Source organism: Kickxella alabastrina, assembly GCF_025024165.1.
Source record: "Kickxella alabastrina strain RSA 675 chromosome Unknown BX661scaffold_2, whole genome shotgun sequence".
NCBI lineage: Eukaryota > Fungi > Kickxellomycota > Kickxellomycetes > Kickxellales > Kickxellaceae > Kickxella > Kickxella alabastrina.
Genome location: NW_026251473.1, coordinates 633,985 through 661,911, shown reverse-complemented (window position 1 = coordinate 661,911; position 27,927 = coordinate 633,985). Strand labels below are relative to the sequence as shown.

At 51.5% G+C, this 27,927-nt stretch overlaps 11 protein-coding genes across 11 annotated transcripts; 5 read left to right on the top strand and 6 right to left on the bottom strand.

Moving 5' to 3' along the window:
• The first annotated feature begins 134 nt into the window (after positions 1-134).
• Positions 135-3,168, top strand: BX661DRAFT_176884 (thiamine diphosphate-binding protein). The gene is made up of 2 exons (XM_051534504.1): positions 135-524; positions 1,209-3,168. Exons 1-2 carry the CDS (start codon positions 373-375, stop codon positions 3,103-3,105), a joined length of 2,049 nt encoding a protein of 682 aa, XP_051394651.1. The 5' UTR covers positions 135-372; the 3' UTR covers positions 3,106-3,168.
• On the bottom strand, positions 3,150-5,065 carry BX661DRAFT_176881 (Na+ dependent nucleoside transporter C-terminus-domain-containing protein). Its single transcript, XM_051534503.1, has one exon. The coding sequence runs from the start codon at positions 4,937-4,939 to the stop codon at positions 3,212-3,214; it is 1,728 nt and encodes a 575-aa protein (XP_051394650.1). The 5' UTR covers positions 4,940-5,065; the 3' UTR covers positions 3,150-3,211.
• A 500-nt stretch (positions 5,066-5,565) lies between these two features.
• Positions 5,566-7,263, bottom strand: BX661DRAFT_139887 (Na+ dependent nucleoside transporter C-terminus-domain-containing protein; the record flags this gene model as incomplete). The annotated part of the gene is made up of 1 exon (XM_051532809.1): positions 5,566-7,263. One exon carries the CDS (start codon positions 7,261-7,263, stop codon positions 5,566-5,568), a length of 1,698 nt encoding a protein of 565 aa, XP_051394649.1.
• Positions 7,264-7,618: 355 nt separating this feature from the next.
• On the bottom strand, positions 7,619-8,731 carry BX661DRAFT_176880 (uncharacterized protein). Its single transcript, XM_051534502.1, has one exon. The coding sequence runs from the start codon at positions 8,656-8,658 to the stop codon at positions 7,789-7,791; it is 870 nt and encodes a 289-aa protein (XP_051394648.1). The 5' UTR covers positions 8,659-8,731; the 3' UTR covers positions 7,619-7,788.
• BX661DRAFT_176879 (tetrapyrrole biosynthesis, porphobilinogen synthase) lies at positions 8,732-9,922 on the bottom strand. Its single transcript, XM_051534501.1, has one exon. It carries the CDS (start codon positions 9,871-9,873, stop codon positions 8,887-8,889), a length of 987 nt encoding a protein of 328 aa, XP_051394647.1. The 5' UTR covers positions 9,874-9,922; the 3' UTR covers positions 8,732-8,886.
• Positions 9,923-10,644: 722 nt separating this feature from the next.
• On the top strand, positions 10,645-13,018 carry BX661DRAFT_176877 (uncharacterized protein). The gene is made up of 2 exons (XM_051534500.1): positions 10,645-11,269; positions 11,576-13,018. Exons 1-2 carry the CDS (start codon positions 11,139-11,141, stop codon positions 12,780-12,782), a joined length of 1,338 nt encoding a protein of 445 aa, XP_051394646.1. The 5' UTR covers positions 10,645-11,138; the 3' UTR covers positions 12,783-13,018.
• A 657-nt stretch (positions 13,019-13,675) lies between these two features.
• Positions 13,676-14,974, top strand: BX661DRAFT_176875 (uncharacterized protein). The gene has a single exon (XM_051534499.1). The coding sequence runs from the start codon at positions 13,824-13,826 to the stop codon at positions 14,859-14,861; it is 1,038 nt and encodes a 345-aa protein (XP_051394645.1). The 5' UTR covers positions 13,676-13,823; the 3' UTR covers positions 14,862-14,974.
• Positions 14,975-15,261: 287 nt separating this feature from the next.
• Positions 15,262-16,173, top strand: BX661DRAFT_150792 (uncharacterized protein; the record flags this gene model as incomplete). The annotated part of the gene is made up of 1 exon (XM_051533233.1): positions 15,262-16,173. A coding segment is annotated over one exon (476 nt), but the record flags the coding sequence as incomplete, so codon positions are not given.
• A 308-nt stretch (positions 16,174-16,481) lies between these two features.
• BX661DRAFT_195995 (SNF2 family N-terminal domain-containing protein) lies at positions 16,482-22,649 on the top strand (the record flags this gene model as incomplete). Its single annotated transcript, XM_051538009.1, has 3 exons — positions 16,482-21,905; positions 22,171-22,326; positions 22,614-22,649. The coding sequence occupies 3 exons, from the start codon at positions 16,482-16,484 to the stop codon at positions 22,647-22,649; spliced, it is 5,616 nt and encodes a 1,871-aa protein (XP_051394643.1).
• BX661DRAFT_176872 (armadillo-type protein) lies at positions 22,647-25,315 on the bottom strand. The gene has a single exon (XM_051534498.1). It carries the CDS (start codon positions 25,209-25,211, stop codon positions 22,695-22,697), a length of 2,517 nt encoding a protein of 838 aa, XP_051394642.1. The 5' UTR covers positions 25,212-25,315; the 3' UTR covers positions 22,647-22,694.
• On the bottom strand, positions 25,220-27,807 carry BX661DRAFT_176871 (uncharacterized protein). The gene is made up of 2 exons (XM_051534497.1): positions 27,346-27,807; positions 25,220-26,833 (listed from the first exon to the last, which is right to left on the bottom strand). Exons 1-2 carry the CDS (start codon positions 27,677-27,679, stop codon positions 25,386-25,388), a joined length of 1,782 nt encoding a protein of 593 aa, XP_051394641.1. The 5' UTR covers positions 27,680-27,807; the 3' UTR covers positions 25,220-25,385.
• Positions 27,808-27,927: the final 120 nt, after the last annotated feature.

Genomic DNA, 27,927 nt, shown 5'->3' with positions numbered 1-27,927 from the left:
GGAGAAGGGTAGGAGCGGGAGCAGCGGAGAGTGTGCCTGTGCAGAATAAAGCAAAACGACTTGAAGCGATTAACTTTTTTCATCCATTTTTTTGGGGAGGAAGCGCATATAAAATTGCCCATTTCTGGCTTATCCTTTTTTCTCTCCTTTTTTCACTTGGCCGTATATTTCTTGCTCTTCTGCTTGCCTTTTTCTATTATATTTTATCTTCTCTTTATTTTACCTTCAAACTGCAAACCTAAAATAGGAGCTTGTTTGTTGCTCAGACCTTCAGGAGAAAACATCATTTTATTTTGCACATCTAGCAGCGATTCATATCCCTCACCGCTAAAAACAAAAAAACCACGCACCAACTGACAAAGAATAAATATCATGGCCCTTGCTACAAGATCCAAGTCGTCGATGGCAGCGCTTGCCAACACCGCCATCGCCGTTGGTATTACTCGGCAGCAGACAGGAGCCATTGCCTCCTCGGCCCTCAAAGCCATTCCCCGCCAGCAGCGGCGGTTTAAGGCCACCATTCCGTAAGTACTATTTGCCATTCTGTTGTAAGAAAAAGCCCCTTTTTAGATCGCCATTTAAAATCCCAAAAAAAGCTGTCACTTTTTCCCCTTACAAATCATGACTCACAAATACCGCGCAAGGATGCAATTTCCTTTTTGGCCTGCACTTTTGCACATGTTTTGCAGCAGTGCTATGGTACCAAGCCAAACCCAGAACTTGCGCTGTGCATATAGTCCTCTTTTCCCTCTAAAATTTCCTCGCTGCATTTTTGGTCACTTGGATTCTATATTGCTGCGACATATAAAGTGTTCTATTATCTGTGCATATCAGTGCATTTTGGCTTGTGACTTTTGTTCAAGATAAAAGTCGCCGAGCACGTCTTTTTTTAGTTATTGTAGCATGCAGCATGCAACTTGCATCTGCTGCGCTTGCAATTGGTGCACATCCTTCTTTTCCTAAGGGATTCCGTAAACTCACAGCTCGAGTGCAAACAAATTTTTTTCTGTGCGCGCAACTGCATTGCATTAATCTGATATGAAAATTTTTACTTTTGGAATTTACCAACTGACAGCTTGCGCGTGCGTGATTGTGCTTCCTGCATATTGCTCACACGCTCAAACAAAAAATATTATCGCTCACGCTCACACACACACTCATTCACATTAACCATGCATGACATATGTGCTTGTTATTCCGCCATGTAGTGCCCAGGAGAGCGCCCAGGCATCGGCTGCCGCCCCTGGAACCAGCAACAGCACCGGAGCTGCCCAGAACTGGCCCGCCCAGCCCCTGGCACAGCGCGGAGAGAAGGAGTTTGACGACAGCTTTGTGGGCATGACTGGTGGTGAGATCTTCCACGAGATGATGCTCCGCCACGGCGTCGAGAAGATCTTTGGCTACCCTGGAGGCGCCATTCTGCCCGTCTTTGATGCTATCCACAACTCGACCTACTTTGACTTTATCCTGCCGCGGCACGAGCAGGGTGCCGGCCACATGGCCGAGGCCTACGCGCGTGTCACCGGCAAGCCCGGCGTTGTCATTGTCACATCTGGTCCCGGCGCCACCAACATCATCACGCCCCTGCAGGATGCCCTGTCCGACGGCGTGCCGCTGATTGTTTTTAGCGGACAGGTGCCCACCGCTGCCATCGGATCTGACGCCTTCCAGGAGGCCGATATTGTCGGAATTTCGCGCTCGTGCACAAAGTGGAACGTCATGGTGCGCGATATCGCTGAACTGCCGCGCCGCATCAACGAGGCCTTTGAGATTGCCATGTCGGGTCGCCGCGGACCCGTGCTCGTCGACCTCCCCAAGGACATCACCGGTGGTATCCTCAACCGTGCCATTGCCAACGCACGCCCCTTCCTTCCCTCGCGCCCGATGCCCGAGAGCATTGGCCGGTCTGGTGTCCACGACGCCGCGCGCATGCACAACGACACCCTCATGCGCGTAGCCGAGCTGTGCAACGGTGCCAAGAAGCCCGTCATCTATGCCGGCCACGGCATCCTGTCGTCGCCCAACGGCTGGCAGCTGCTTCGCGAGTTTGCTGATAAGGCTAACATCCCCGTCACCACGACGCTCCTGGGCCTCGGCGCCTTTGACGAGCTCGACCCGAAGAGTCTGCACATGCTGGGCATGCACGGCAGCGTGTACGCCAACCTGGCTATCCAGAGCTCCGACCTTGTCATTGCCCTGGGCGCGCGCTTCGATGACCGCGTCACCGGAAACCTGCGCCACTTTGCCCCAGAGGCCAAGAAGGCCGCTCTGGAGGGCCGCGGCGGCATCGTGCACTTTGACATTCTGCCCAAGAACATCAACAAGACCGTCAACGCCGACATTGCTGTCGAGGGCGACGTCGGCCAGAACCTGGCTTCGCTGCTGCCCCACATCGAGCACCGGTCTCGCGACCTGTGGTTTGACAAGATCCAGACGTGGAAGGCCAAGTATCCGTTCTCGTATGCCGCCGAGGTTGATCCGTCGCGCGACCTCAAGCCGCAGTCGGTCATCGTCGAGCTCGACCGCCAGCTCCAGCACGAGAAGCACAACACTATTTTGACCACTGGTGTCGGCCAGCATCAGATGTTTACCGCGCAGTACTACCGCTGGCGCTCACCGCACTCGTTCATTTCATCCGGCGGTCTCGGTACCATGGGCTTCGGCGTGCCCGCAGCCATCGGCGCCAAGGTTGGTGCTCCCGAGAAGACTGTCATCAACATTGACGGTGACGGCTCATTCTCCATGTCTGCCATGGAAATGGCCACCTCGGCACAGTACGGCATTGCTGCCAAGCAGCTTGTGTTGAATAACAACTTCCAGGGCATGGTCAAGCAGTGGCAGGACCTGTTCTACGACAAGCGGTACTCGCACACTCCCATGCGCAACCCGGACTTTGTCAAGCTCGCCGAGGCTATGGGCGTGCGCGGCATGAAGGTTACCAACCTCAACGACTTGCCCGCAGCCATCGAGGAGTTCTTGAAGGAGCCCGGACCAGTCATGCTCGAGGCCGTCGTTGATGCCTCAGAGCACGTCTACCCGATGGCTCCCGGCGGCAAGCCCCTGCACGAAATGGTGCTTGGAAATGGCCAGAAGGTCGAGTTCTAACATAAAAAAGTATAGGACTTTTTAGTTTTAATTCAATTTAATATGCAACATCTTCATTCAAAACACACGGCTCAAATTGACCTATTGCCATGTTGAACGCGGGGCACTACATGACCATGGAGACGATAGCCGCCGACATGCACGTGGCTATGCTTCCGGTGATGCACGCGCTCAGTGCCAAACGCGAAAAGTCCGCGTTGCGGCTCGGCGCCAGCGTGCCCAACGCGCCGATCTGCTGCGCGATGCTGCTAATGTTGCCGTACCCGCAAAGAGAAAACTCTGCGATATTCCGGCCACGCATCGAAAGCAGCGAGCTGATCGACGCGCCGCGCGAGGCGTCATTTAGCCTCTGATACGCGACAAATTCGTTAGTCACAAACTTGAGCCCCAAAAGCTGCGACACCTTCATGACATCCGCCGAAGGCACGCCCAGGAGCCAGGTATACGGATAAAGGATGTACCCGAGGATGAGCTCCAGTGTCAGATCCGAGATACCAATGAATTGACCAAACCAAGTGAGCATAAAGTCCGCCAGGCCAACCAGCGATATGATTGCAACCAAGTTGGCAAATATAATCAGACTCAGGTTTATCCCAATGGCCGCCCCATTGCCGAGCGCATGCAGGACGTTGACATCGTCGGTGCTTTTTGGGGGATCAACCATTTTCCCGCGTGTCAACGACTCTTCGGTCTCCGGGTACCTAATCTTGCTCAGCGCCAGGGAGCATGGTATGGACATGATACATGCAGTGATGATATTCTTGGCATCGACGCCCAGGGCAATGTAGCCCTGCAATGTCGAGCCGCTGATCGTGGCGAACCCAGCTGTCATGCATGCGTGGATCTCGGAGTTGGTCATATGTGGTATATAATCCTTGACCAAAAGAACATTCTCGGCTTGTCCGATAAACGGCGACGCCGCAGCCACAATGGACTCGGCCCCGGAGACACCCAGGGTTTTGTAGAAAAACCACCCCAGACGTTTCAACATCCACTGGATACCGCCCAAATAGCAAACCGCTTGCACCAGAGACGCAAAGAATATAATGGCAGGAAAAACTGAGATGGAAAATACCGAGGTCATGCTGCCGAAATCGTCACCAAGGAGAAAGCGCGTGCCGAGATTGGAAAACTCCAGCAGACTCGAGGCCATTCTGGCCAGCCACGAAAAAAACTCCTCACCCCATTGCGTTTTAATAACAATACATCCGAGGCAGAACTGCATTAGGTAGCCTGCAATTACCGTACGCCATTGTATGTTCCGCGGGTGTTTTGACATGGCAACCATTAGAAGTGAAATAATGAGAATGCCTAGGAACGATTGCATGCGGTCGATCCGCCTGCCTGTACTGTTATCGGGTGCTGACAAAGAAACCGACAGGACAATCGCCAGAATCGAAATGGCGCCGACCAGGTACCGCATCCACAGGGGCAGTTTTATCGCATTATTTGTAACTATCTGAGAAGCAGCGGTCATGTATTTAGTTACCGTGCGCGTGCTGACAAATGCGAATAGCATTTTGAGCGATATAAATACGTAGAGAAACGTAAATGGAAGAACATCGGATAGTTGCGTTTTCTTTTTTAATACGAGCGAGACGATAAAATAGGATGTTATCAGTAACCAGATGGCCAGGTAGCAGAGAAAATTGTGCCTGTGCCAGATATAGCGCAGATTGTTGGCAATATGCCACCAGGTCTTGCGCTCTGTAGTAGGCATATGGATGTGGGCTGTGTTGCTTTGAATTCTCGGGGATATTTCCTTGACTCCTCCCTCACCTATCTGCGGTGCTCTCACTTGTTTTACCTCGTCAGGTTTAGAGAGGTTGATCATGGTGCATAAAAATAGATGAAAATAAAATAGATGTGTCAAATGCAGCAGAATAAAATTAAAAAAAACTTGAGCAGATAAAGGAGGGAAATAATAAACATGGCGCGCCAAATAAATGGAAAATATTTAGAAATGAGGGAGATAAAGGGAGGAATAAAATAACCGTGTGTAACACTGACAACATTACGGCGTTTTATTTAGTTGTTAAAGATGTAGCCTGATAAGGTATTATTCCCCATTTTGTTAAACAATGGTTTACTAGCAGCAACTAGCCTAAACAAACGACAGCAGTTCAGTTTGCTGCATCCCACGGGTTCAAAAGAAATATAACATTTGAATCTCAGGTTGCACTAATCAAAGTAGTTTTTTGCTTAATAATTTCAAAAGTTGAATTAAATTTTGTGGTGGCGCAAATTTAATGACAACAAATAATACATTATAACACTATATTACATAAACCAAATATGCAATATTGATTGATTTGATTCACACTAATCGACAGTTTCGCACTAGCTGCAAAAAAAACAAAAGGTTTATTTGCCGTTTTTATAATATCACAAATCTAAATATATATTAATGGTTGATTAAAAAATAAAAACGAATATGCAAAGAAAATAATTAAATAAAGACTAGAATATCATGGATACAATGGCAGCAGACATGGCTGTGGCAAGAGCACCTGTAAGGCACGAGCTCAGGGCCAAACGAGAAATATCACCTTTGCGCGAGGGTGCAAGCGAACCGACCGCCGCAATAACTTGAGCGACCGATCCAGTGTTGGCAAAGCCCGCAAGCGAAAAATGGGCAATAAGCAGGGCACGCTCCGACAGACTATCCTGCAGGGGAACGCCGCCAGTAGCACCAGTGAGCTTTGCATAAGCCACAAACTCGTTGCTAATAAGCTTAAGACCCAAAAGCTGCGACACCTTCATCACATCTTTGCGCGGCACGCCCAGAAGCCAGGTCAGAGGGTAGAAGAGGTAGCCGAGAATCAGCTCGAGCGTGAGATTGGGGATGCTGATGAAATTGCCGAGCCAGGTGAGCATATAGTTGATGGCGTAGATCAGTGACACCATGCCGATGATGGTCGCCAGGATGATCAGCGACAAATGGATACCTGTGGCTGCTCCGTTGCCGAGCGCATGCAGAACGTTGGCTTCGCGCTCATTCTTGGAAATTTTGGCAACGGTGCCGCGAGTGAGGGGCACGTCGCGCTCGGGGTACCGAATCTTGCTCAGTGCCAGGGAGCATGGAATGGACATAATGCACGCGGTAATCAGGTTCTTGGCGTCGACACCCAGAGCCACGTACGACTGGAACACGGATCCACTGATCGTGGCGAATCCGGCTGTCATACATGCATGAAGCTCGGAGTTTGTCATGTGCTCAAGGTAATCCTTAACCAAAAGAGTGTTCTCGCTCTGTCCAATAAACGGCGACGCCGACGCCACGATAGATTCTGCGTTGGATGTTCCAAGGGCCTTGTAGAAGAACCAACCCATGCGCTGGAGAACCCATTGCACTCCGCCCAGATATACCATGACCTGGACAAACGAAGCAAAGAAGATGATGACCGGAAACATGGTGATTGCAATCGCACCGCTATCTATGGCGCTCTGGCCAAACAGAAGGCTGGCTCCATAGCGTGAAAACGACAGGAAACCCGAGGCAATGCCCGCCAGCCAAGTGAAAAAGTCGCTTCCCCACTTACTCTTCATGACAATGCACCCCAAGCAGAACTGCATCAGGTAACCGACAATGACTGTGCGCCAGTTGATGTGCTTGCGGTGCTTCGATGTCGCAATTAAAAAAAGCGTGAGCACAATAATACCCAGGAGCGACTGCATCCGGGCGAGTCGGCTCTCCCCCTCGGGAACCGCAAGACCCAACGATACTGACAGGGCCAGAGCCAGCAGCGCTGCACCACCCAGGGTATACTGTGCCCAACTGGGGATGCGCCCGAACAGTAGCCTGTTGCCTGTCTCCCACACATGCTCGATGCGGCTGGTCAGTGGCTTTGTCGGGAAGAAGTAAAATGCAATTCGCCCTGTTATGAATACATACAGGAATATGAATGGCAGTATGTCCGACAACTGTGTTTTGAGCTTGAGCGCCAAACCAACGATAAAGTATGCGGTAACGAGTATCCAAATAAAGCCAATTACCCATTTCTTGTACTTGACAAGCAGCTCCTTGGTACTAGCATAAATTCCAGGAGGACCGACGTCCTTGCCGTTGTCGGACGCAGAGCTTTCAACAATGTAAGTAGGCTTGTCGGTGTTTTCATTCTCAGAGCCCTTGTTGAGAGAACCCGGGGTTTCGGACATGCCAAAGTCAAAAGACATTGTTTGTCTGTTAATATATTAACAACAGAATATAACAGTGGGAGGGAAGTACAAATAAAACAAATATTTTTGATAGCGCGTGTAAAAAACAATAGGAAATTACAATGTCGGTAAACTAAAGAAGCCGTCAATGTGTTTCCGGCCCACAGACCAACTAATGCTTTTTATATTAGCACATTTCCCTTGTTTGGAAAAACACATGTGTGGCTTCTGCTGGTATTTTTTTAGAGAGCACGCAATACCTTCCCAAAATATTGAAAGAGGATTTGCATGCAAGTAAATGTAGTCGCATTAGTATCACATGTATGCCTTTTTAGATATTAATGTATTTAAAAATCCCTGTCGATCGGGTACCATGTAGAGATGAAAAGATGGTATCATCTGGGTTAAATATGTTGCTAACACGGAACAAGTGAGTCACTAATATCTAAAATAGGATTAAAAAAGTGACGGGAATCAAGTTAACAGGTTGACGATTCGCCGAAGACAACCGCTTAATCGATAGCTTTAGGATTGCTGCTCGAGGCTCGCTTTGACAGAGTGTGCGAGCTCGACGGCAACATCGCGAGTCAACAAATCCTTCGCAGCGTGAGGCAAGCTGGCCTCGTAGGCGAATATAATCGACGTGTCGGTGATCTTGATATACAAGCGGTTAAGCAGCTGTATGCAGTTGGCGACACGGGCAATGGCCTCGCGCTCTTCGTCCGAAATAAACTCGTTCTTGTCCGAGTAAATAAGCTCGGCGTTGGCCTCAACCTTGGATGCCGGCACATGCTTGCTGACCCAGATGTAGCCATTGACGCCCAAAACAACATCCACACCGCAGGGCAGGCTGTGGAAATGGCTGCGGCTGCGGGGCACGAGCTGCGGAAACACACTGACCATTTGGCCATTGCGCAGCTTGCCGTACTGAATCGACCGCGTGTGCAGCGACAGGGCGCCGTCGGCAAAGTACGACTGCACCTCGGCAAACACCAGATCGCCCTCAGCAAAAAATGTGCGCATCTGAAGCTCGTCAGACTCGGACTTTCTCCGCTGAATGCCTCCGGGCAGGTTGATCGACGACAAAAGAAGCACGCCATCCTGTCGCGAATTGACGTCCACGCGCCAGCGCTTCGACGCGACCTCGGTTATACGGCCGACCACGATGTCTCCAATCTCGCCGCTGTAGCGCTGCTTCAGAGGCCGCACTGAAACAAGCTTGTTGATCCGCTCGATCACACCGGCCACAGACGAGTAGATTGTGTCGCGCTCGGCAAACGTGCCGTGTCCGCGCATGTACGCCGAATCGCTGGTGATTGCGCTGCCCGGGGTGACAATTCTCGATGTCAGGTCCGCACTACCCGTATAATCCTCATCTACCTGCATGCTAGTCATTGTGGATATTGTATATATGTGTTATTTAAAAGCTATTTCAATAAGAAGACAAGTCGCTACTATGAAGCATCGACATTCAGCGGTGTTGTTGCAAAAAAATCTCACTGCTGCGAATATAAACATGGATCGTGCATTCATCACAAAAGAAAATTTATGGTCAGGTAATCACGTGTAATCTGATCAGCAGTAATAATTTGGGTGGATTAAAGTTTGAAAGCTCTGGGCAATTTAGTCCAGCCACTCCAGCAGCTCGGGTGTGAAGTATGTGAGAATGAGGTTGCAGCCGGCACGCTGGAGACTGGTCATGGACTCGAGCACGGCCGTCTTCAGATCAAAAACACCGGCGGTGGCCGCGTGGTGAATCATGGCATACTCGCCAGAGACCTGGTACGCAGCAATTGGATGATCAGGGGCCAGCTCCTTTGCGTCACGGATAATATCCAGGTAGAACATGGCAGGCTTCACCATGATTATGTCAGCACCCTCGCGCATATCGCGCTCAATCGCACGCCGACCAAGGCCGCGCGAGCCAGGTGGCAGCTGGTAAGCCGATCGGTCGCCAAACTGGGCGCCTGAGCACGCGGCGTCGCGGAATGGGCCATAGAGCGCCGACGCGTATTTTGCGCTGTACGCCATCAGCGAAACACGATGGCTGAGACCGGCGTCCAGGAGACCCTGCTTGATGGCGCGCATGCGGCCGTCCATCATGTCTGACGGCGCAACGTTGTCGGCGCCGGCTTTGGCGTAGTTGACTGCAACCTCGGCAATGCGCTTGACGCTGGCGGTGTTGTCAATGGTGTGGTCGGCGTTCAGGTACCCGCAGTGCCCGTGGGAGGTGTATTCGCACAGGCATACATCGCAGGAGACCAGCAGCCCAGAAAACTTGCTCTTAAGCAGCTTGATTGCCTGGATGACAGGCCCATTTGGGGAATCGGCAGCGGTGCCGAACTCGTCCTTGACGGAGTCGTTGGGCACACCGAACAGCATGACTGCGCGCAGCCCCTTGGCAAACAGCGGCACGATGAACGCCTCGAGCTGGTTGATGCCGATGCGGTACTGGTTCGGCATAGATGCAATGGGGATGAGCGCATCATCTTCGTCGGTAATAAAAATCGGGTACATGAATGTGCCCTTGGTCAGCGTGCGCTCGACCTGCCACGGCCGCTGGACCGGGTTGTGGTAGCCGGCGTGCAGAAGCGAGTCAATTTCGACCATTGTTGCGAGCGTGTGTGCGTGTAGAAAAAATAAAAAGGGCGAGCGTGTGTGAACAGAGAAAAAGAGGGATCCGCCAGCATTCGCAAGGTTAAGTCAAGTATGTTGAGCGTGATGACAAAATCGGCTTGCTGACCAGGTGGCCTTGCTCGCGGCTCACATCGAGCCGCATAAAAGGCAAGCTGCATTCCCAAATTGCAGGACAGGTCTTTGGCCACAGCAGAGGGGAAAAGCTCAACGTGGCCGCTTTTGCGTGGGCTGGAACCAAGCAATGCAAAAGCAGAAACACAAATCCCAATGGGACTGCCCGGGCAAGCCGCAATGGCGAAACCAGGGCGAGGGGGGTTTTTCGAAATGCATTATCAGCTCAGAAGCGCCAATGGGCTGGCGCTGAGCGGATAGGGAATGGGGGCCGTCGAAGTGAGGAATGCCGATCGACCAAAATAGCCGTTTGAATTTCTTGTTTGCGTGTTTGTCACGGTCCGCTCAGCAACAAAGACAACAGGCTCTGGCGAAATTGGTCTAAAAACAAATTATGTGGATTTTTGGCACATTTCGCTCGGTTTCTGGATGTGTGTGAGAATGGAAGGCGCGCTTCCATTGTGCTCGCTTTGGCTCGCCTGTCCCCCGAAAAACGCGCTGCCCTCACTGTGAGGCGGATGCGGTGCGCCGCATGCTCACGTCACGCCCGAATTCTGTTTGCTTGGCCCAACCTGGTTTGGAAATGCAACCAAGTTTGCCAAACCCAAAAATGCACCTTCTCTGCTTCGACTTGTTTTTTCTGTCTTTTTTGTGTTTTCAAAGCTCTTGTTAAAAATAAAATCGACAGGCTAGCGGATTGCTTGCCCCCCACTCTCTGCATTCTGCTTCTTTCACAGCTGACTGTTTATAGCTCCGCCTCTTTGCCTTTCTGTCCTATTTATATCCTATTTTTCTCAATTTGTAGTTGCAATTGTCATATACTTTTATTTGGAATTAACCCACAGTCTCTTACTCGTTCGCTCGCTCTACTTGGTCCTGCTGGGCGTTTCTTTTATTTTGGTCTCGAGTCCATTTACAGCTCTGCTTTTGTTTTCCCAGCCCTGCCCGGTCCTCTGTCTGCTTGCATTCATCCTGCCCCGTCGTTCGCCAGCTGTTGATTCTTTGGGGATAACTACCGTCCACTCATCACTTTTAGTTACTTGACAACGTTTGTGGATTGCGCGCAGCCCATATCCAATTTATCACATTCGTTATCCGTCACCCACATCAATCACTGCTTGTCCGAAATGAGTGATGTCTACTCGATGCTGGAAACCATGGAGAGGGATGGCCTTTCGGGCCCTCCGCCGATGGACGGCTCCTTGAGGCTAGACACCAATGCGCTTGACAAATTCATCGACGACTCGGAGAACCCAAGGTTTGTAGTTATTTATGTGATCGCCGCACAAACACAAACATAAACACAAACACCATCAAAAGCGAATGGCACACCCTGTGCCAAAGCCTATTTGCGTTTTATTTTGTTGTAGTGTGGTGCGATGCGCTGCGATGAAGGGGAGGTGCAAACATGGCAAACATGGCAAACATGACAAACACCCAGTCTCCTCTATTGCGATGTTATTGTTTTGTTGTTTTTATTTTTGCTTCAAGAGTCAGTTTTGGATATTTCGGCCGATTATCGTTCTAATATCCTCGTTTGTGTCTTGAACAATTGCGTGCTTAGGTGGAACTCGCTTTTTCTTCAGTACTTTGTCGAGAGCGAGGATGCCAATCATGACGATATGTTGTTTTTTGTGCGCCAAATCGAAGACCTTGCCGACGCAGCCAACGGCGGGCGCGCAGCTAACGAAGAGCAGGACCCAGTGTTTGTGCTTCGGAAACAGTCGCCGCCCAACATTCTGCCTCCCATTGCAGAGGTGATAATGTGGAAGGAGACCTTTTTACTCAACCTGATTGTGCAAATGCCCTGTAAGCTGACTGTCGCCGTGTGCCGCCGGAGATCAAAGCAGGGCAGTCAGCGCGGCGGCATGAGCGTCGTGCGCAAGCACGTCAGCAAGCGCGTCTATGCGCTGCCAAACAAGTCGCGCATGGACAGACCCAAAGACAATACCACCCCGCCAGAGTGCTCGTGGCCGTACATATACTACGTGATTGACGACTACGAGGACATGTTTGAAGACATGTTCATTAAAAAAGGCGAGTACTTGTGCGTCGAGCTTTCCGCGCGCATCCCAGTGCCCGAGGACCCGCTGGCGACAGCCCCAAAGCCAATGTCAAAGGGCGTGCCAAGCAGCAGCGAGAAGCCTGTTAGCATGGCAAGCCAGGACGGTAATGTTTTCAACTCGGTGCGCAGCCGCCTGACCTCGGCCGCCTCGGGCACCGGTACTTGCAAAATTGTTCTATTCCAGGGCGCGGCGTCCTTTAGCGCGCTCATCGACAACTACGTCCTCCGACTGTCGTCGAAGAACATGCTGCACCGCTTGCGGAAACCTACATACACCCCCGAATTTATAATGATGCGCGGGCCAGGCGGCAAGGGCCACGCACAGGTTGCCATCACCGGCCGCTCAAACGTCGACGAGGCCGAGTTTGCGTCGCGCAGCGCGAGCATCGTATCATCACCAGTCATGCAGCCGCACATGAGCGTCCCTGCAGCGCCAGCGTCCATGATCAATGGCATGTGGCCCAAGATGCCTGCTGTGGCATCGCCACACTTGCAGCCGATGTCGACAGTCAACTCGACCCCCGCGTCACCGTCGCTTTCGGCCTGGCTCAAGCGCATCTCTCTGCCCTCCATTGCTGAGAACCTCTCGCAGGCCACTAGCCCACCGCCGCCGCCAAAGTCCCTGCAGGCCAGCATGACGTTCATCAGCATCCCTTGGAACAGCATCATTGACGACCTGCTCAACTTCAAGCGCCAGCTCGATTGAGCAGAGAGCTGCCACCCAAAGGATGCCTTCATCCCCACTGTACATCGAACAACTCTCTCTCTCTATTACCTTTGTTATCAAACCCCAAACACCCACCATCCTATTTAGTTCATACATACAAACATAAATATTTTCACCTCATTTGCCCCCAGCCCGTTTTTTCTGCTCCTTTCAGGTTTAGACTAATATGCTTTTATTATATTTGGGTTTAATACAAATACATGTGTTTTATATAATACTGCTGCCTCCGCAATAAATAGCCGTTATATTGCACTTTGATACATGCGAAAATATATTCACACACAATGTTTTTTTCGCACGCATGCTTCTAAATACTGTGGGTGTATCTCTTTTTTTGGCTGCACACTTCAATGGACATCAATAGATTCTGCCAGTTGTAATCAATTGCAAATAATGCAGTTTTTTTACTGCTGCCCAGGACCCCCATGCGTAAGATACAACGGACACGTCGCGCCAACACGTGTTTTGCAACACACAGCTTGTGCAAGGCACATTCTTTTTATTTTGATGCTTTTTTAGAGCTATTTGAGCTTTGTAGGAAATGCAAGCAGGCAGTGTCTTTGCTTGAATGATTATATTAATAGTTTGGTCGCCTTTCCACTTATCCCTCATTTACTATATCACGCCTTATTGTGCAAAAAGCAACGTAAAAAGGGCGTAAATGGTACATCAAAGGCGGGTGGCGCCTTTGATGCGCCTATTTTTATTTGGTCATAAACCCCTTCATTTTGCCTTTATTCCTGACGACGTTCAAAAGGCATGAGCAAAAGAAAAAATACATGCTTTGTTTTATCGTTAGTTTTCCCACTTTTTTTAGCGCAGCCAGATAAACCTTGCAAACATGTGCTTATAAGAACGGCACACGCAAACACCTTTTTCCTCGCAAAACTTTTGTTCCGCTTTTTAAAAATTTCATATTATTTCACTTTTTCATTTACCCTGCATTGCATACATATTACAACTTGATATATCCTTTTATACACAAACACAAACACAAACACACATACCATTTCATTATTTATGCCCGCATTCGAGAAAAAGTCTGTACCCAGCCACATCACTAACATACGCACAGAACCCAAAAAAATAATACCACCCGCAATGAGCCTATCGCAAATTAACGCTTGGTCAAATGTCCTCGTTCGCAGCCAGGCCACGGGCCAGCCGCAGTTATTTAGCATCATGTCCGTTGGCAGCTACTGTGTACGGTGCAGAAAGTGCCAGCACCAAAGCCTGGTGACTCCAAACATCCATAACGCCCTTCTCTGTACTCACTGTGAGGAAGAGCTGCGCATACCGCTGGATGCGCACTTTGCATGCCCGGCAGTGCTAAAAAGCCAATTTGCTGTCATGCAACCGTTCAACATCGAGCAATTCCTCGCTAGCCAGGCTCACGGATTATGTACAGGAAAGAGCAATAACAGCAGTGTGCGCGCCTTCGTCGGGGTTATGGACATGTCAATCACAAAGGTTGCACACTGTATTGTTTGTCGTGAGACTTATCCCGCCAACTACGTTCCCAGCGAAAAACATATCTGCGCGTGCGGTGCCCGGAACAGCGTAATCGGGTTAGAAAATCCAACTCACAGTGAATCTGGGGCTATGAGTCGCAAATTGTCATTGTGTTTGGCAAATCTTTTCCCGTTTATTCGAAACTCGCAAGCAGAGAGCTCATACGGCCTGGTGCCCGTCAACAAAAAGCATGTTCTGGCTGTCGTGTCAGGGGGAACTTTGAGGTGCTATGCGACCAACGTGAGTACACAGCAACACATATTGGTATGCCAGGTTGAGCTCAACGATGCGTATTTTGCGTCAATAGATCCGAATGCAAATATCATTGGAACAGCTGCTGGCCTGCGCATTGTCATGGATCTGGGATCGCGGGATGTCGCAAACTTGTGGCACGGCATTTTGGTCGGCCAGGCGCAGGCTGTTGACAGCTCACAGCAAGGAAATATTGAGAGCGACATTTCCTCTGCTGCTGCTGCCACCACTGATATCAACACCAACGCCGATATAGATGCTTCTGCCACAGCACTGCGCCTCGTACAAATGTAAAATATACGGTTCTCTAAAAAAATGGACGCCGAGTAAAAACAGACATACCAAATTAGTATATATTCGATATTTTATCACGAATCAATATTGTTTATAAATAAATTTTGTTTATAACTATCTTTTTTGGCAAAACATATTTCACTTGTGTTGTCAATTAAAACGTGTATGTTGTTTAAAACATCTATGCGTACCTTCAATATAAAATTCTTTTTCTGCGAAAGACCGGACTAGCAAATTAAAATTTTATTTTGAACGTAATGATCTGGCGTCGCTCACAATTGGCTGGAAGCGGGGATGGATGAATTTTCCTTTTCTTAAGTCCAAATCGCATAGAGCCGCGATATACCCAGATTGGATTCAACAAAACGCGAACGTTCAGGCTCAACGCTTGATTTTTTCTCTTCTCCCCATCGCCTCTATTTTTTATTTCTTGCTAACGGACCTTTTTTTTTACACTCTTTTTTTGTTATTTTCTTTATTTATTTATCGCTAGGCTGCCGATTCATTTGTGCGCAGTTGCTGAAAACACACGTGCACTTTCAACCTTTTAAAAAAAGTCACAACCAAACCAAATACGCAAAACCACCCGAGCAAGTAGTCAGCCGGCGAAGGAGAACAAACAGTACACAACGTAATCTTCAATTTCCCAATTCCGGGTCATTTTGGCAGCTCTTCTCACAATCGCGCTCAGATATACTCACAGACGCAAAAACCACTTGCGTTTTCTCCCTGCTAGTCGTATCGGATAGTCACTCTAATGTACGTTTATCATGCGAATTCTGCGATGCATTTAAAATCAAAGAGTTACCAATTCCTAATTGCATTTCACGCGTATATAAACATAACTTATGTTTCTGCTGCTGCCGCCGCTGCTAGTGCGCGTGAAATTGCAAATTGTTAGCTGAATCGTGACCAAACCACACTGCCAATTCTACACAAATTATAGCTTGTCACTGGAGTGACCTTGTTCTTTTTAACTACCATCGGATTATAAGCTGCAGCCTTTTTGAGCACTGTTTATTTTTCGCACTCAGTGTCATTTATTCTTGCTTGCTTGCAGCACTTGGTGGGTTTTTTTCACCTACCGGCGTGTTCAATGTTTTGTACTTGATTACTTCCAGCTACTGTTGGCAGAGCCAACAATTTGGAAGGCGATGTGGATGGCGACAGTGCCAATACTTGTGCTAGTGTGCGAACAAGCATGGTCTTGGTACCTGTGGGCCCTCTGCTCGAAAGTTCCGAGGCATGAAAATTTTTTATATTTTTATATTTTTGTTTTCAGTTTTCGTTATTTCACCCGTATTTTTTCGTTACCTGTTCCTTGTCAGCGTAAACCCTTTGTATATCGAAATTACTGTTATAACGTGCCGCCGCAAAAAGACCTTTTCAATACCACTTTGTCGCCCTATCACCCTTCTGGCCACACTTCTTATAAATCTGACGTTGTTTACTTCTTTCGGAGGAAATACCTAATGTCGTGTGCCACCAGGTTTGCTTCAATGTGCACTAATTATTTTATTTGCTCAATATATTTTCTTATGCACCCAGTGTAGTCCTGTGCTCGCCTTACACCACCCCCATTTTTGCCAGGTACTAGTAGTTAATGAATAGCGGTATCCAATGCAAGCAAACGGTATAAGCAACGAAAGCACAATCGGTGGAGGCCTTGCTGCCCCAGAGACGAGCAGGCAGGTCTCGCAACATGGCGGTGCAGATCGGCAAATCAGCGGTGAACAGGAGCAGCAGCAGCCGCAGAGGAGGCGGCTAGTCCAGGGCCGACCATCACATGCACGCGTCGTTAGCGACACCAACAGCGAGCTGTCATCGGCAGACGATATCGAAAACGACGATGACAAAGACGCGTTTGACGGTGATTTTGGGGCTTACGGCAACACAGGGGCAAATGCCAACCGGCCGCAGGTGGCAATGAAGGCCCCGCGCACAAACCCGGCGGCAGTGGCTGTTCCTCGGCAGAGTCTGGAGGCACCCGCCAAGCGGCCAAACTATGCGGAAGACTCTTCTACCTCGGAAATGTCAGTAGTGTCTGATGACGCCGATTTCTCCATGTCCGAGCTGGAGGAAGTCGACAATGAAGAGCCCGACAACTCGTCCGATTCTGCAGCGCAAGAGGAGGACTCGAGCGATGGCAACTGGGGCTCGAAGCCACGCAAGCGCAAATCGAAAAAGGTCATGCCCGCAAAAACCACTAAGCGCGCCAAGGGCGGGCTTGTCAAGGGATCCAGAGCTCGCGGGGCGAACGCCAGGGCGGCTCAAAGCGCGACCCCAAAATCCACGATTAAGCAGCGCGAGGCTGAGTACTCAGACAGCGGCGACTCAGACTTTTACGTTAGCAGCAAGAAGGCCAAGCGGGGCGGTCGTAACCAGCCGAAGAAGCCCAAGGCGGTGCCAGCATATATGGGCGGCAGCGACTCGGACTACGGGTCTTCGGATTATCGCTCCGTGCGCCAGTCGTCGCGCGGCAACGGCGTTAAAAACTACGCCGAGGACGAGGCCGAGTACCCAGGAGTTGACTTTGAGGACGAGGTGGGCCCGTCAGAGCACACGTCAAAGACAAAGTCCAAGGGCAAGGACACGCTGGCGCTGCTGGACGAGGACGGCGGCGAGGACATCATCGAGCAGGTACGGGACTTTAGGATCAGCGAAACGGCCGAGAGCAAGCGACTCGACGTCATAGGCAACCTCGAATTCTTCATCAAGTGGAAGGGGTGGTCATATCGGCACGCCACCTGGGACTCGGCAGCATTCCTCAAGGATTACAAGGGCTACAAGAAGGTTGAAAACTACTTTAAAAACACGGTCTTGTTGGACAGCGCCATTCGCAACGACCCCGATGCCACGCGCGAGGACATTGAGCAGTTGGACATCAACCGCGAGATGGAGCGGGACACGCTGCGCGACTACACCAAGATTGAGCGAATTGTGGCGACACGACCCCTCACTTCGGCAAGACGCGCACGCGACGGCGAGGGCGCTGCAGCCGCACCGGCATCCAAGAACGCGCTGCAGGCTGACGACAGCGTCGAATACCTGGTGAAATGGAAGCGGCTCCCGTACAGCGCGTGCTCGTGGATCACTGCCGACGAGATTGGCGACGAGTCGCAGGCCGAGCTTGACTCGTTCCTGGATCGTGAGCAGTCATTGTGCCTGCCCTTCCGCAACGCGCCGATAAGCAGAGCCAAGCGGCCAAAATTCCAGCGGCTGACGAAGCAGCCCGATTACCTGACAGGCGGTCAGCTGCGTGACTACCAACTTACGAGCCTGAACTGGATGGCGCATCTGTGGTGCAACGACGAAAATGGGATTCTTGCCGATGAGATGGGCCTTGGAAAGACAATCCAGACGATTTCGTTCCTGTCGTATTTGTTCCACACGCAGGATATATACGGCCCGTTCTTAGTCGTGGTTCCGCTGTCCACTATCAGCGCCTGGCAGCGCGAGTTTGTCCGCTGGGCGCCTGACATGAACGTGCTGTGCTACATCGACGACAACCGCAGCCGAGCGATCATGCGCGAGTACGAGTTTTACAAGGGCAGCGGGAATCCCTCGCGGGTCAAGCTCAACGTGCTGCTGACCACGTACGAGCTGGTGCTCAAGGACCGCGATGTGCTGGGCGGCATCAAATGGAGCTTTTTGGCTGTTGATGAGGCCCATCGTTTGAAGAACAGCGAGTCGCAGTTGCACGACGCGTTGACATCGTTCCACACTACGAACCGTCTGCTTGTGACTGGCACACCATTGCAAAACACGGTCAAGGAGCTGGTGACTCTGTGTCGTTTCCTTAACCCCGAGCGCTTCGACGACCTCGACGGCGACTTTGACATCCGCGTTAACGCCGGCGACGCCGAGCAGGAGGGCAAGATTGCCGACCTGCACCGCCGCCTCAAGCCGTACATGCTGCGCCGCCTCAAAAAGGACGTCGAAAAGTCGCTGCCTAACCGCACTGAGCGTATCCTGCGCGTCGAGCTTTCGGGAATGCAGGTGCACTTTTACAAGAACATCCTGACGCGCAACTACGCCGTGCTCAACCGCAACGCGACAGGGTCTGGGCAGATGTCACTGCTTAACATCATGGTCGAGCTCAAGAAGGCGAGTAACCATCCATATCTGTTCCCAAACGCCGAGACACCGGCAGACGCCAAGGATGAAGTTTTACGCGGCCTGGTTAACCACAGCGGAAAGATGATGCTACTTGACAAGCTGCTTGCCAAGCTCAAGAACGGCGGCCACCGCGTGCTCATCTTTTCGCAAATGGTACGGATGCTGGATATCTTGGCCGACTATATGGCCTTGCGCGGCTACGCATACCAGCGGCTGGATGGGTCGGTGCCCTCCGAAGTGCGCAAACGCTCCATCGAGCACTACAACGCGCCAGGCTCGCCCGACTTTGTATTCTTGCTGAGTACGCGTGCCGGTGGCCTGGGAATCAACCTGGAGACAGCCGACACGGTTATCTTATACGACTCGGACTTTAACCCGCAGGCAGACATGCAGGCGATGGCGCGCGCGCACCGTATCGGCCAGAAAAAGCAGGTGGCTGTGTATCGCTTTGTGTCCAAGAACACAATTGAGGAGGACATCCTCGAGCGCGCCAAGCGCAAGATGGTGCTCGAGTACTGCATCATCAAGGGCATGGACACGTCTGGCCTGCACATATCCGACAACGAGCGCAAGCAGATTGAGCGCACCAAGCAGGGCAAAGGCGGCGGTGTTTCTGGCGGCAGCTCTGGGGGGTCGACGTTTTCGCGTGACGAGCTAGCGGCCATTCTCAAGTTTGGCGCTAGCAGCATGTTTGCCGACGACAGCGTGACGATGCAGCAGCACAAGCTCGACGACATGGACCTTGACAAGATGCTCGAGGACGCCGAGCAGGCTGAGACATCGGAGGCCGGCGTGGCTGACGACTTCCTCAGCCAGTTCAAAGTTGCCGATTATGGCGGCTCTGGCATGTCGTGGGACGACATTATCCCCGAGGATGAGCGCCAGCAAATAGAGCTCGAGGAACAGCAAAAGCAGGAGGAGCTTCTCTATCGCCGTCGGCGTGCTCGCGTGTCATATGCCGAAGATAACTCACTTACAGGCAACAAGGCTGGCAGTGGGAGCACTGGGAGTGGGCGTGGCGGTGGTGGCGGCGACGAAGACGACGGTGACCACTCATCTGACGGGTCGACTGCGAGTAGCCTGCAGGCGCGGCGCAAGGGCACGGGTGGCATGTCGCGCAGACGCGCCGAGGGCCGCTCCAACGACCCCAAGGCGCTGGCTGAAAAGGAGGTACGTGCGCTGATTCGTGGCGTGCAAAAGTTTGGCAGCCCCGAGCACCGCTTCTCGCAGGTCGTGGCCGAGGCCGAGCTCGAGGGCAAGAACCCTGAGGCAGTCAAGGCCATGGGACTGGAGCTGATCAAGTGTTGCGAGGACGCGCTGCGCAGCCATTTGCAACCTAATGCTGGCAACAGCGCTGTTGGCGAGGCTGAATCGACGGTCGGGGCTGGCGCCGGGGCCGACGACGAGGACTTGGTCAGTGGCTTCAAGCGCAATGCCAAGGCCATTCTGGTGACGTTCCATGGCGTGCAAAGCGTCAATGCCGGCGTGGTTATGCAGAGGGTCACTGATTTGGCCGTGCTCAGCCGCCGCATGGATGAGCCGGCTCTGCGCGAGGACCCGACCAAGTTCCGTATTGGTGTCCCCTTAAAGCCTGTGCACCACTGGTCGTGTTTGTGGGGCCAGCGCGAGGATGCCATGCTGCTTGTGGGCATCTACCGCCATGGCTTCGGAAACTGGGACAAGATCCAGACCGATATGGATCTGGGGCTGCAGAAGAAGCTGTTCTTGACACCCGCTGACGAGAAAGCGGCCAGCGTGCAGGCGATTGGCGGAGGCACAGTTGGCACTGGCACTGGTTCTGCTGCTGGCGGCGGCGCTGGCGGTGCCGGTGGCTCGGGCGGAAAGCGCATTGTTGCTCCCAAGGCCACGCATCTGGTGCGTCGTGGTGAGTACCTGCTCAAGGTATTGCGCGATGGCGAGGAGAACAAAAACAGGCCGATGTCCACCACGCTGACTCCGTCTGGAACCCCGCTTCGCTCTGCAGGCAGCCGCAAGCGGCGTGTGCGCAGTGGAGAGGAGTCCGATACCAACAGTGCCAGTCTCGGCTACGACAATGAGCGCGGGTTCGGGGCTGCTGGGCGTGTGCCGGGTGACGTTGAGGATGGTGAGCTGTCGGAGCCTGAGTCGATGGACGAGCGCACATGCAAGGACATGATGCGGCCAGTCAAGCGATACCTGCAGCGGCTGCGTGACGAGGCCGAGCACACAAAGTCGGCCAACAGCAAGGTCAAGCTGATCAGCGAGTGCCTGCTGCCCATCGGCCGCCACATCCGGTCGGTCATAGAGCGCAAGCAACCTCGTGGACCTGGATCTAGCGATGGCAGCGAAGATACGGACAAGCTTTACCGCCACCTGTGGGTGTTTGTCACCTATTTCTGGCGCAGCCCCGTGGAGTACACCAAGCTGGTGCGGCTGTTTGAGCGGCTGGAGGAGAACAATCAGTCATCGCCACAGGTCAACAATGCCCCTACTAGCGTCGCCCCCGTGGGCTCATCCCCTAGGATGCACTTCGATTCTGCGCCTCCGGGCGGCAGCCCCGTCGCACGCCATCACTCGCGTGGGCGGAGCCATAGCGCCGGGCGGAGCGCGAGCCGCAGTCGTAGCCGCAGCAGGAGCCGTGATGGGGACAGGCACCGCCAGCGGTTGTCCAGCAAGGTCGAGGCTCCCGACGGTCTGCCAGCGGCAACGTCGGCGCTAACAGTATCGTCAGCAATTGGGAACGGCGGCGCGATGTACCAGGATGTGTCATCCGGCTCAAGCCGGCATCGTAGCAATGGCTCGACGGCCACTGGCGACCACCACCACCACCATCATAGCAGCGGCAGCGCACACCGGACGCAGAAATCGTCTTCGGGAACCAGCAATGGCAACATCATTGGTACCAACAATGGGCGCAGCCAGTCAAAGTCCAATAATAGTGGTGGCGTGCGTCCGTCTCGTCGCGAGAGCAGGCGGCAATAGTGACATATCGGACAGCTTTTTTAATTTGCTTACCTTTTTCCACGTTAATCATTTTCGTTATATAAACATCTTTCTTTCATATTTGCTGTTGTATTTTTTTTTGCTTTCACAAAACTGTATTTTTAAAATTGAGTTTTATTGATTTATTTTTCAAATGGATGCTGTATAAAAAAAGTATTTCCATGCAAATGACAACGCACGATCCACTGGACGGCTCGTCTATTTAAAGGTGAAGGTCAATGTCAAGACCGAGACCAAGGCCAGTACCAACCCTGGTGACGATCTGAACGGGAACAACTTCGTTGGAGATAACAGCGTAGCCGGGAACCAGTTTGCGGTTGGGGACGGCAGCGACGATGGTGGCAACGATAGCAAAGACGGCGAGGTAAGAGAACTGCATTTTTATTTGAGTGATAGTGTATATTTTACGAAGATGAAGATAGTGTTTAATTCAACTGTACAAGTTTTATCATTTTGGCCCTTCAAATTTATATTCGTCAGATCTAAACAAAAACTGCAATGTTGTAAAAAGATGATATTCAATATTTAATATGCATGTGCTAAATTTAACCACACTGAATCGTAAAGCCCAAATCTCATTTGAAACTACTTCTCCAAATAAAGATCAAATATTCGATGATTTATGGATAACCGTAGCACGCATCAAATCAGCCACAAATAACACACCCCTTTTCACGCAGTAACTAGATTTTGTTTCTTCAAATTTTAAAAGTAACAAATAACAAATCAAGATTAGAACAAATCTTCGTCCAAAATAGCAGGTTTCTTGGCATTACCGCCCAGCTTCATCGCGCCCAGACCCTTGCGCCGGGGAAGCCCGGTTGTGGTGGAAGCTGCAGGAGAGACATTGGGCTTATTTGGCGCTGCCATCCTTAGATTGGGCGGTTTCGTGGTGATCTTTGCAATAGGCGCGGCAGTAGAGCCGAATGACGCGGAGGTTAATGTGTTGGCCATAGTCATGCCTCCAGAAATTTTGCTGATGTTGCTCATGGTTGTAGCAGGCGGTGGCAGCGGAGGTGATGGTGCTGCTGCTACCGTAGTTGTCTGGCCATTGTCCCAGGCGTCATCGTCGTTGTTGCCCCATGCATCGTCAGCATCGTCCATGCCGTCGCCCCATCCGTCGTCGTCGAACCCCCACCCAGTCGCATCGTTGCCACTGCTGCTATTGGGTGCTTCCTGAGCCGCCGGGACTCCAGATAACTTACGAGCCGCAGCCGCCGGCACTCCAGCAGCAGGGCTACTCGCTGTTGTAGGATTAACCACAGGCGGGTTTCCTATCCTCAAAGGATTTTTGATATCCGGCGGCGCAGACATGGCCTGTTGATGCGCTGCCGTCGTAGCCACTGACGGGGAAGTGGCAGATGAGGAGGCAAGGGAGATTGCACCACTGAGTGTGCTCGAAAGAGACGACACAGCCCATCCGCCCCACCCGGATGCCGCAGCCATGCTTGCTGCAGCCATATCTGCTGCAGCAACCGGCACTTTACTCCCAGCTGCACTCGAAAGATCCGTAGTTGGGGTGGTCTTGGGCGCAGCCGACGTCGTTGGCATTGTTTGCGAATGTGCCTCGACGCGGGCAATCATCGCCTGCATGGCTCTGAGCGCAGCCACACGCACGGGCTTCTCGCCGTCAACGAGTAGTGGTGCCAGAATGGGAATGACCCGGCGAGCAATATCCACGGCCTCCCAGCGCGGCGCACACGCACTTGCCACGGCCAGTGCTGCAGATCTGACAGGCGGGAACGGATCGCGCAATGCATGGAGAAGTGCGGGGCAAATAATGTACCGATGCGAGGATTCGTTGATGCCGCCAGCATCCAGGTCCAAAACACCCTCCTTGGCTGTGCACAGCTTGCCAATGCAGATCAGCGTGTTTGTCCGGATCCCTGGCTCGGGGTCTCCAACTAGTCGGACGAGCTGGCGGATCAGGTCACCGTTGAGTGTTTTGTTGGCAAGTTTGGGCGCAACCGCCAAAGATGCCTTGACAGTGGCCTCGCGGATAGCCGGCGCGGCGTCGAGAAACCCGGTGGCAAAATTAGGGAACACCTGCTTGCCGACCACAGCCGCCGGCACCGCCGGAATAAAGCTATCCATGTGTTCCAGTAGACTGAACCTAAGAGCGCGGTCATTAGAGCCAAACAACTGCACTATCGACGGAATAACGAGCTCAGCGTACTCTGCTTCATCCAGTGCTTTTCCTATATTGATAATACCGCTGAGCACTTTGGCGTCACCGCCGCCAAATTCCATGACCTTGAGCAGCTCGGGCAAAATCTTGTATTTCGCAAATGTCTGCGGAAACTCTGCAATCAGCGAATGCAAACCGGAGAAAAACTCGATTTTCTCGTCCTCCTCCTTGACGGAGATGTTTTCGAGGAACAAGCTGGTGCGCACAAAGTCTGAGTCCAGGAAGGCGCCGGGCTGTGTGGCCGCCTGCAGAAACTCGCCAGGAGTCATGCGTCGGCGCAAATCCGCCGGCAAGAGCCGCTGATACAGCGGCCACAGGGTCTGTGGAATCCGACCCTGCGAGGACATCTGCGAGGACGACCGCAGCTCGCCGTTGAACACCTGGTACACAAGGCAGGCCAGGGACCAGCCATCCACGGCACCAAGCTTGCCCCTTTCCACAGCGTCCCACTTTTGGCTCTCAAACTCTGGCGCCATGCGCAGGGAGTATCCCGGAATAACACTCGTATAGTGCCTGTACACCTGCCGCCCATCACCAGCTGCCGCAGCATCAACCAACTCGAGTCCGCCCAGCTTCCACTCGCCCGCACGCGTGACGAAAACCGATGCCACGCAGAGATTAGCGTGTATCAGCTTGCAGTCCTCGTTGACGAACTTGAGCGTCTCTGCAATTTTGTAAAACCCCCAGCGTCTCAGCCCATCGTCATTGCTGGACTCCAGCGACAAGGGGGTTACTGGCTCTGTGGCAATGTAGATTGTATCGGATGTTTCCGCTCCCTCGAGGTAGCGCAGGATCCCGGGGTGTCTGAGCGTCCGCATGCGCTTGAGTCCGTTTTGCGCTACAGCTGTGTAGCTGCTTCCACGGGTCTTGTCGAACACAAAGATGGACGCTTCTTGCTTACTGCTGTCATTCTTTTGTCCGCGATGTAATTGCCAAATGCTCTGGCCTGCGTACTCCTCAACTTTGTCACCAACTGTGTAATGAAAGTCGGGAATGCTGCCACCGCCAATTCCACCGACTTTTGAAAGTGTCGAAAACAAGTAGCTCGAGAGCCCTGACATTGATTGTTGATGTATGTATGTATGAATGAAAAATATATAAGCGTTTGTTGAATTCAAAGCGCGAAAATAAAAATAAAAATAATAAATAGAGAAAAAGAAGTTGCACGTGGGAGAGAAAAAAATGTCAAGCATTTTTTATATAGTCAATTTATTTGTTTAATCAATTTAAAATATTTAGTAACTTGTTATCGGAAAGGACCGGGTGGCCTTGGGTGTTGCGACTGCAGCGGTGTTTGCCATGTCCAAATACATCATGCCCACCAGCGTGCCGACTCCAAATCCAACAATTGCGTATCCGGTGTACTTTGCCCAACCCGAAGATATGTGCGCACCAATGCCACTGCTGTCACCGCCTTTTGCCGCCGAAAAGGAGGACTCGTCATCCTGGCGGCAACCAGCGGCAGCAGCAGTAGAGGAGGCATCAGTAGCGCTGTCGTCAGGGTTTGCTAACAATCTATCGTAGTATCCAGAGGACTCTCGGAGCAACTTCATCGGACACAAAATAGTGTGCTCGAGCACTGACTCGGCCTGCGCGCGGCTCACGCCCTCCTTTCGAGATTCAATCATATGCAAGGCCGAGTTTCTGTCGCCCATGATAATAGTGGGCGTGACTGTGCGGATTGATGCAAACGGCGAGCGCGACCGCGAAGCCATTACCGAAATAGACAATGTCGCTGCTGCAGCTGTGGTTACTGTGGCCGGGTTTCTTTCAATATGGTCGTCGAGCAGCGGGTGTGCAACGGAGTACTGCGTATTGCCGGGCGTGTTGGTATCGCCTGCTGCGGAACTGTTTATTGTGTTCATGGTGCCCGCGCGCCGACGAATAACTGCAGAATCGACATTAACGTTGCCCTCCCTAGGATCATTGGTCAGGGGCACATGCTGCATCTGCATCTGCTGCTGTTTATACTCCTCGTATGTCGGAAACTGTGTTGTCACCATGTGGCTCCTGGCATTGCCTCCACGCGGGGGCAAAAATGGCGGCGAGGTATTTGACGACAACGCGATATCCGAGAAATAATCAAAATCCGCAGCAAATCTTCTGTGTGGTGCTGATGGAGGATAGCAGGGTTCGCTGATCTTAGAAAGGCTACTCGGCGACCGTGGCTGTCTGTAGGTTTGGCGCAGAGATGCACGCACATGCCGCGAATTATTGGCGCTGGAATTAGCCGAGGCAGCCAACGAGGAGCCGCTGGACCCTCCGGCAGCAGATGACAAAAGGCTGGCCACGCTTTCGCGCAGAAGGTGCACGGCTTGCTCGGACTCTTTATCGGCTTTTTCATTTACACGGCGCGTGCTAATGCCGCTTGACAAGCGATGGGGCGTTGTGCCACTATGCTGCAATGGCAGCTGCGCCGGCCATTGTATCTCTCGATTGATATTGCGTTGGGAGGAGTTCAGCAGTGGTGTGGCCTCTGAGGAACAACCAGTAGTCTGGGTAAAGCTTGGTTCTATGCGCTTGTCCTTATCTTTACCCTTGTCAGCAGTCTCCTGCTCGCTTTCAATGTTGTTGCGAGTAGGCACAGGAATTGTAGACTCTGGACATTCGTCGTCATCTTCGTAGTCGCTAGATGTCAGAGATATGACGCCACTGCTTTCGCTGTCGACAGCAACCCATTGGTCTACAACAAAAATATGCAATTTTTTTGTATTTCGCTTGGGAGTGACGTTGAGCAAATGAAAGCAGTCGGCAGTAAAAAAAGATGCGCATAATTTATAAATGGGGGGGGAATAATTCGTGTGTATGCCTCAGGGTCTCTGCTGACATGTAAGGTATTGTGGATGCTCTCTCAGAGAGATCACTGAGACATTGCGCAAAGACACGGCACATAGAAGATAAATGGCCACATTTAGAGCAGCAGGCGTGCGGGAGAAGAGCAAGGGTCGCATAAGCAAAGCAAAACAAGCAAAACAAGAAAACCAAAAAAATGCAATGCAAACGAGGGCACGTGCGATATGCAAAAAAAACCCAGGTCAGCTGTCGTTAATTGCGTACAGAACATTGCTAAATAATTTTTTTGTGGTATATTGTTTCGACTAGTAAATCTCCGCACATACACAAAATAAGAGCCAATAGAAGCAAAACTATTAAAAATATGTCTATGCCGTCTCATTAAATATTAGGTTTACTTACCACTGGGCGTCAAATGTCCGCTCACATATGCAGATCCAGTGAGTGAATCCACAGGAGTAGAGACAAACACTGTACGTATATCCTTATTATTTTGGGTATGAAGCTGGTTAAGATCAGCTAGAACGCTGGTTTGTGTTTGCACTTGTGTTTGTCTTTGGCGTAAAAGTTGCTCGCGAGCAGCGGTGCGCGAATGAGCGTTCACTTGGCTGCTGGTGCCGTTGTTGTTGCTAGCTCTACCGCGTTGTTGAAAATCAAAACGACTATTGCTGCTACTGCTGTCACCACCTGTTTGTTGAGTGGAAGAAGAAGTAATATGAGGGTTGCGAGAAGTCATCTTTGTATGAAATAAAAGAAAGGTGTGCAAAAAAATGAAAAGACTAATAAAAGTGAATAAAAATAAGAGGGGTTTTTTTTAATAATATTGCTTGAAGTGAAGGAGAAAAAGAGGGTGGCAAAAGGCTCAATGCAAATGCAGGAAAAAAAGGCAACGAAGAGTTTTAACTTTTTGAATGTGCGGCGTGCTTGCTTTCTGTTGTTCTTCTCCCGCAGCCATCCGAGCTAAAAAAAATAACCAACGCATGA

Coding starts and splice junctions, on each gene's coding strand:
- BX661DRAFT_176880 (XM_051534502.1), bottom strand. CDS start 8,658: ATGACTAGCATGCAGGTAGATGAGGATTATACGGGTAGTGCGGACCTG.
- BX661DRAFT_176872 (XM_051534498.1), bottom strand. CDS start 25,211: ATGTCAGGGCTCTCGAGCTACTTGTTTTCGACACTTTCAAAAGTCGGT.
- BX661DRAFT_176879 (XM_051534501.1), bottom strand. CDS start 9,873: ATGGTCGAAATTGACTCGCTTCTGCACGCCGGCTACCACAACCCGGTC.
- BX661DRAFT_176877 (XM_051534500.1), top strand. CDS start 11,139: ATGAGTGATGTCTACTCGATGCTGGAAACCATGGAGAGGGATGGCCTT. Junction 11,270..11,575: donor GACGACTCGGAGAACCCAAG/GTTTGTAGTTAT, acceptor TTGCGTGCTTAG/GTGGAACTCGCTTTTTCTTC.
- BX661DRAFT_176881 (XM_051534503.1), bottom strand. CDS start 4,939: ATGATCAACCTCTCTAAACCTGACGAGGTAAAACAAGTGAGAGCACCG.
- BX661DRAFT_176871 (XM_051534497.1), bottom strand. CDS start 27,679: ATGACTTCTCGCAACCCTCATATTACTTCTTCTTCCACTCAACAAACA. Junction 26,834..27,345: donor CGGACATTTGACGCCCAGTG/GTAAGTAAACCT, acceptor TTTTTGTTGTAG/ACCAATGGGTTGCTGTCGAC.
- BX661DRAFT_176884 (XM_051534504.1), top strand. CDS start 373: ATGGCCCTTGCTACAAGATCCAAGTCGTCGATGGCAGCGCTTGCCAAC. Junction 525..1,208: donor CGGTTTAAGGCCACCATTCC/GTAAGTACTATT, acceptor TCCGCCATGTAG/TGCCCAGGAGAGCGCCCAGG.
- BX661DRAFT_176875 (XM_051534499.1), top strand. CDS start 13,824: ATGCCCGCATTCGAGAAAAAGTCTGTACCCAGCCACATCACTAACATA.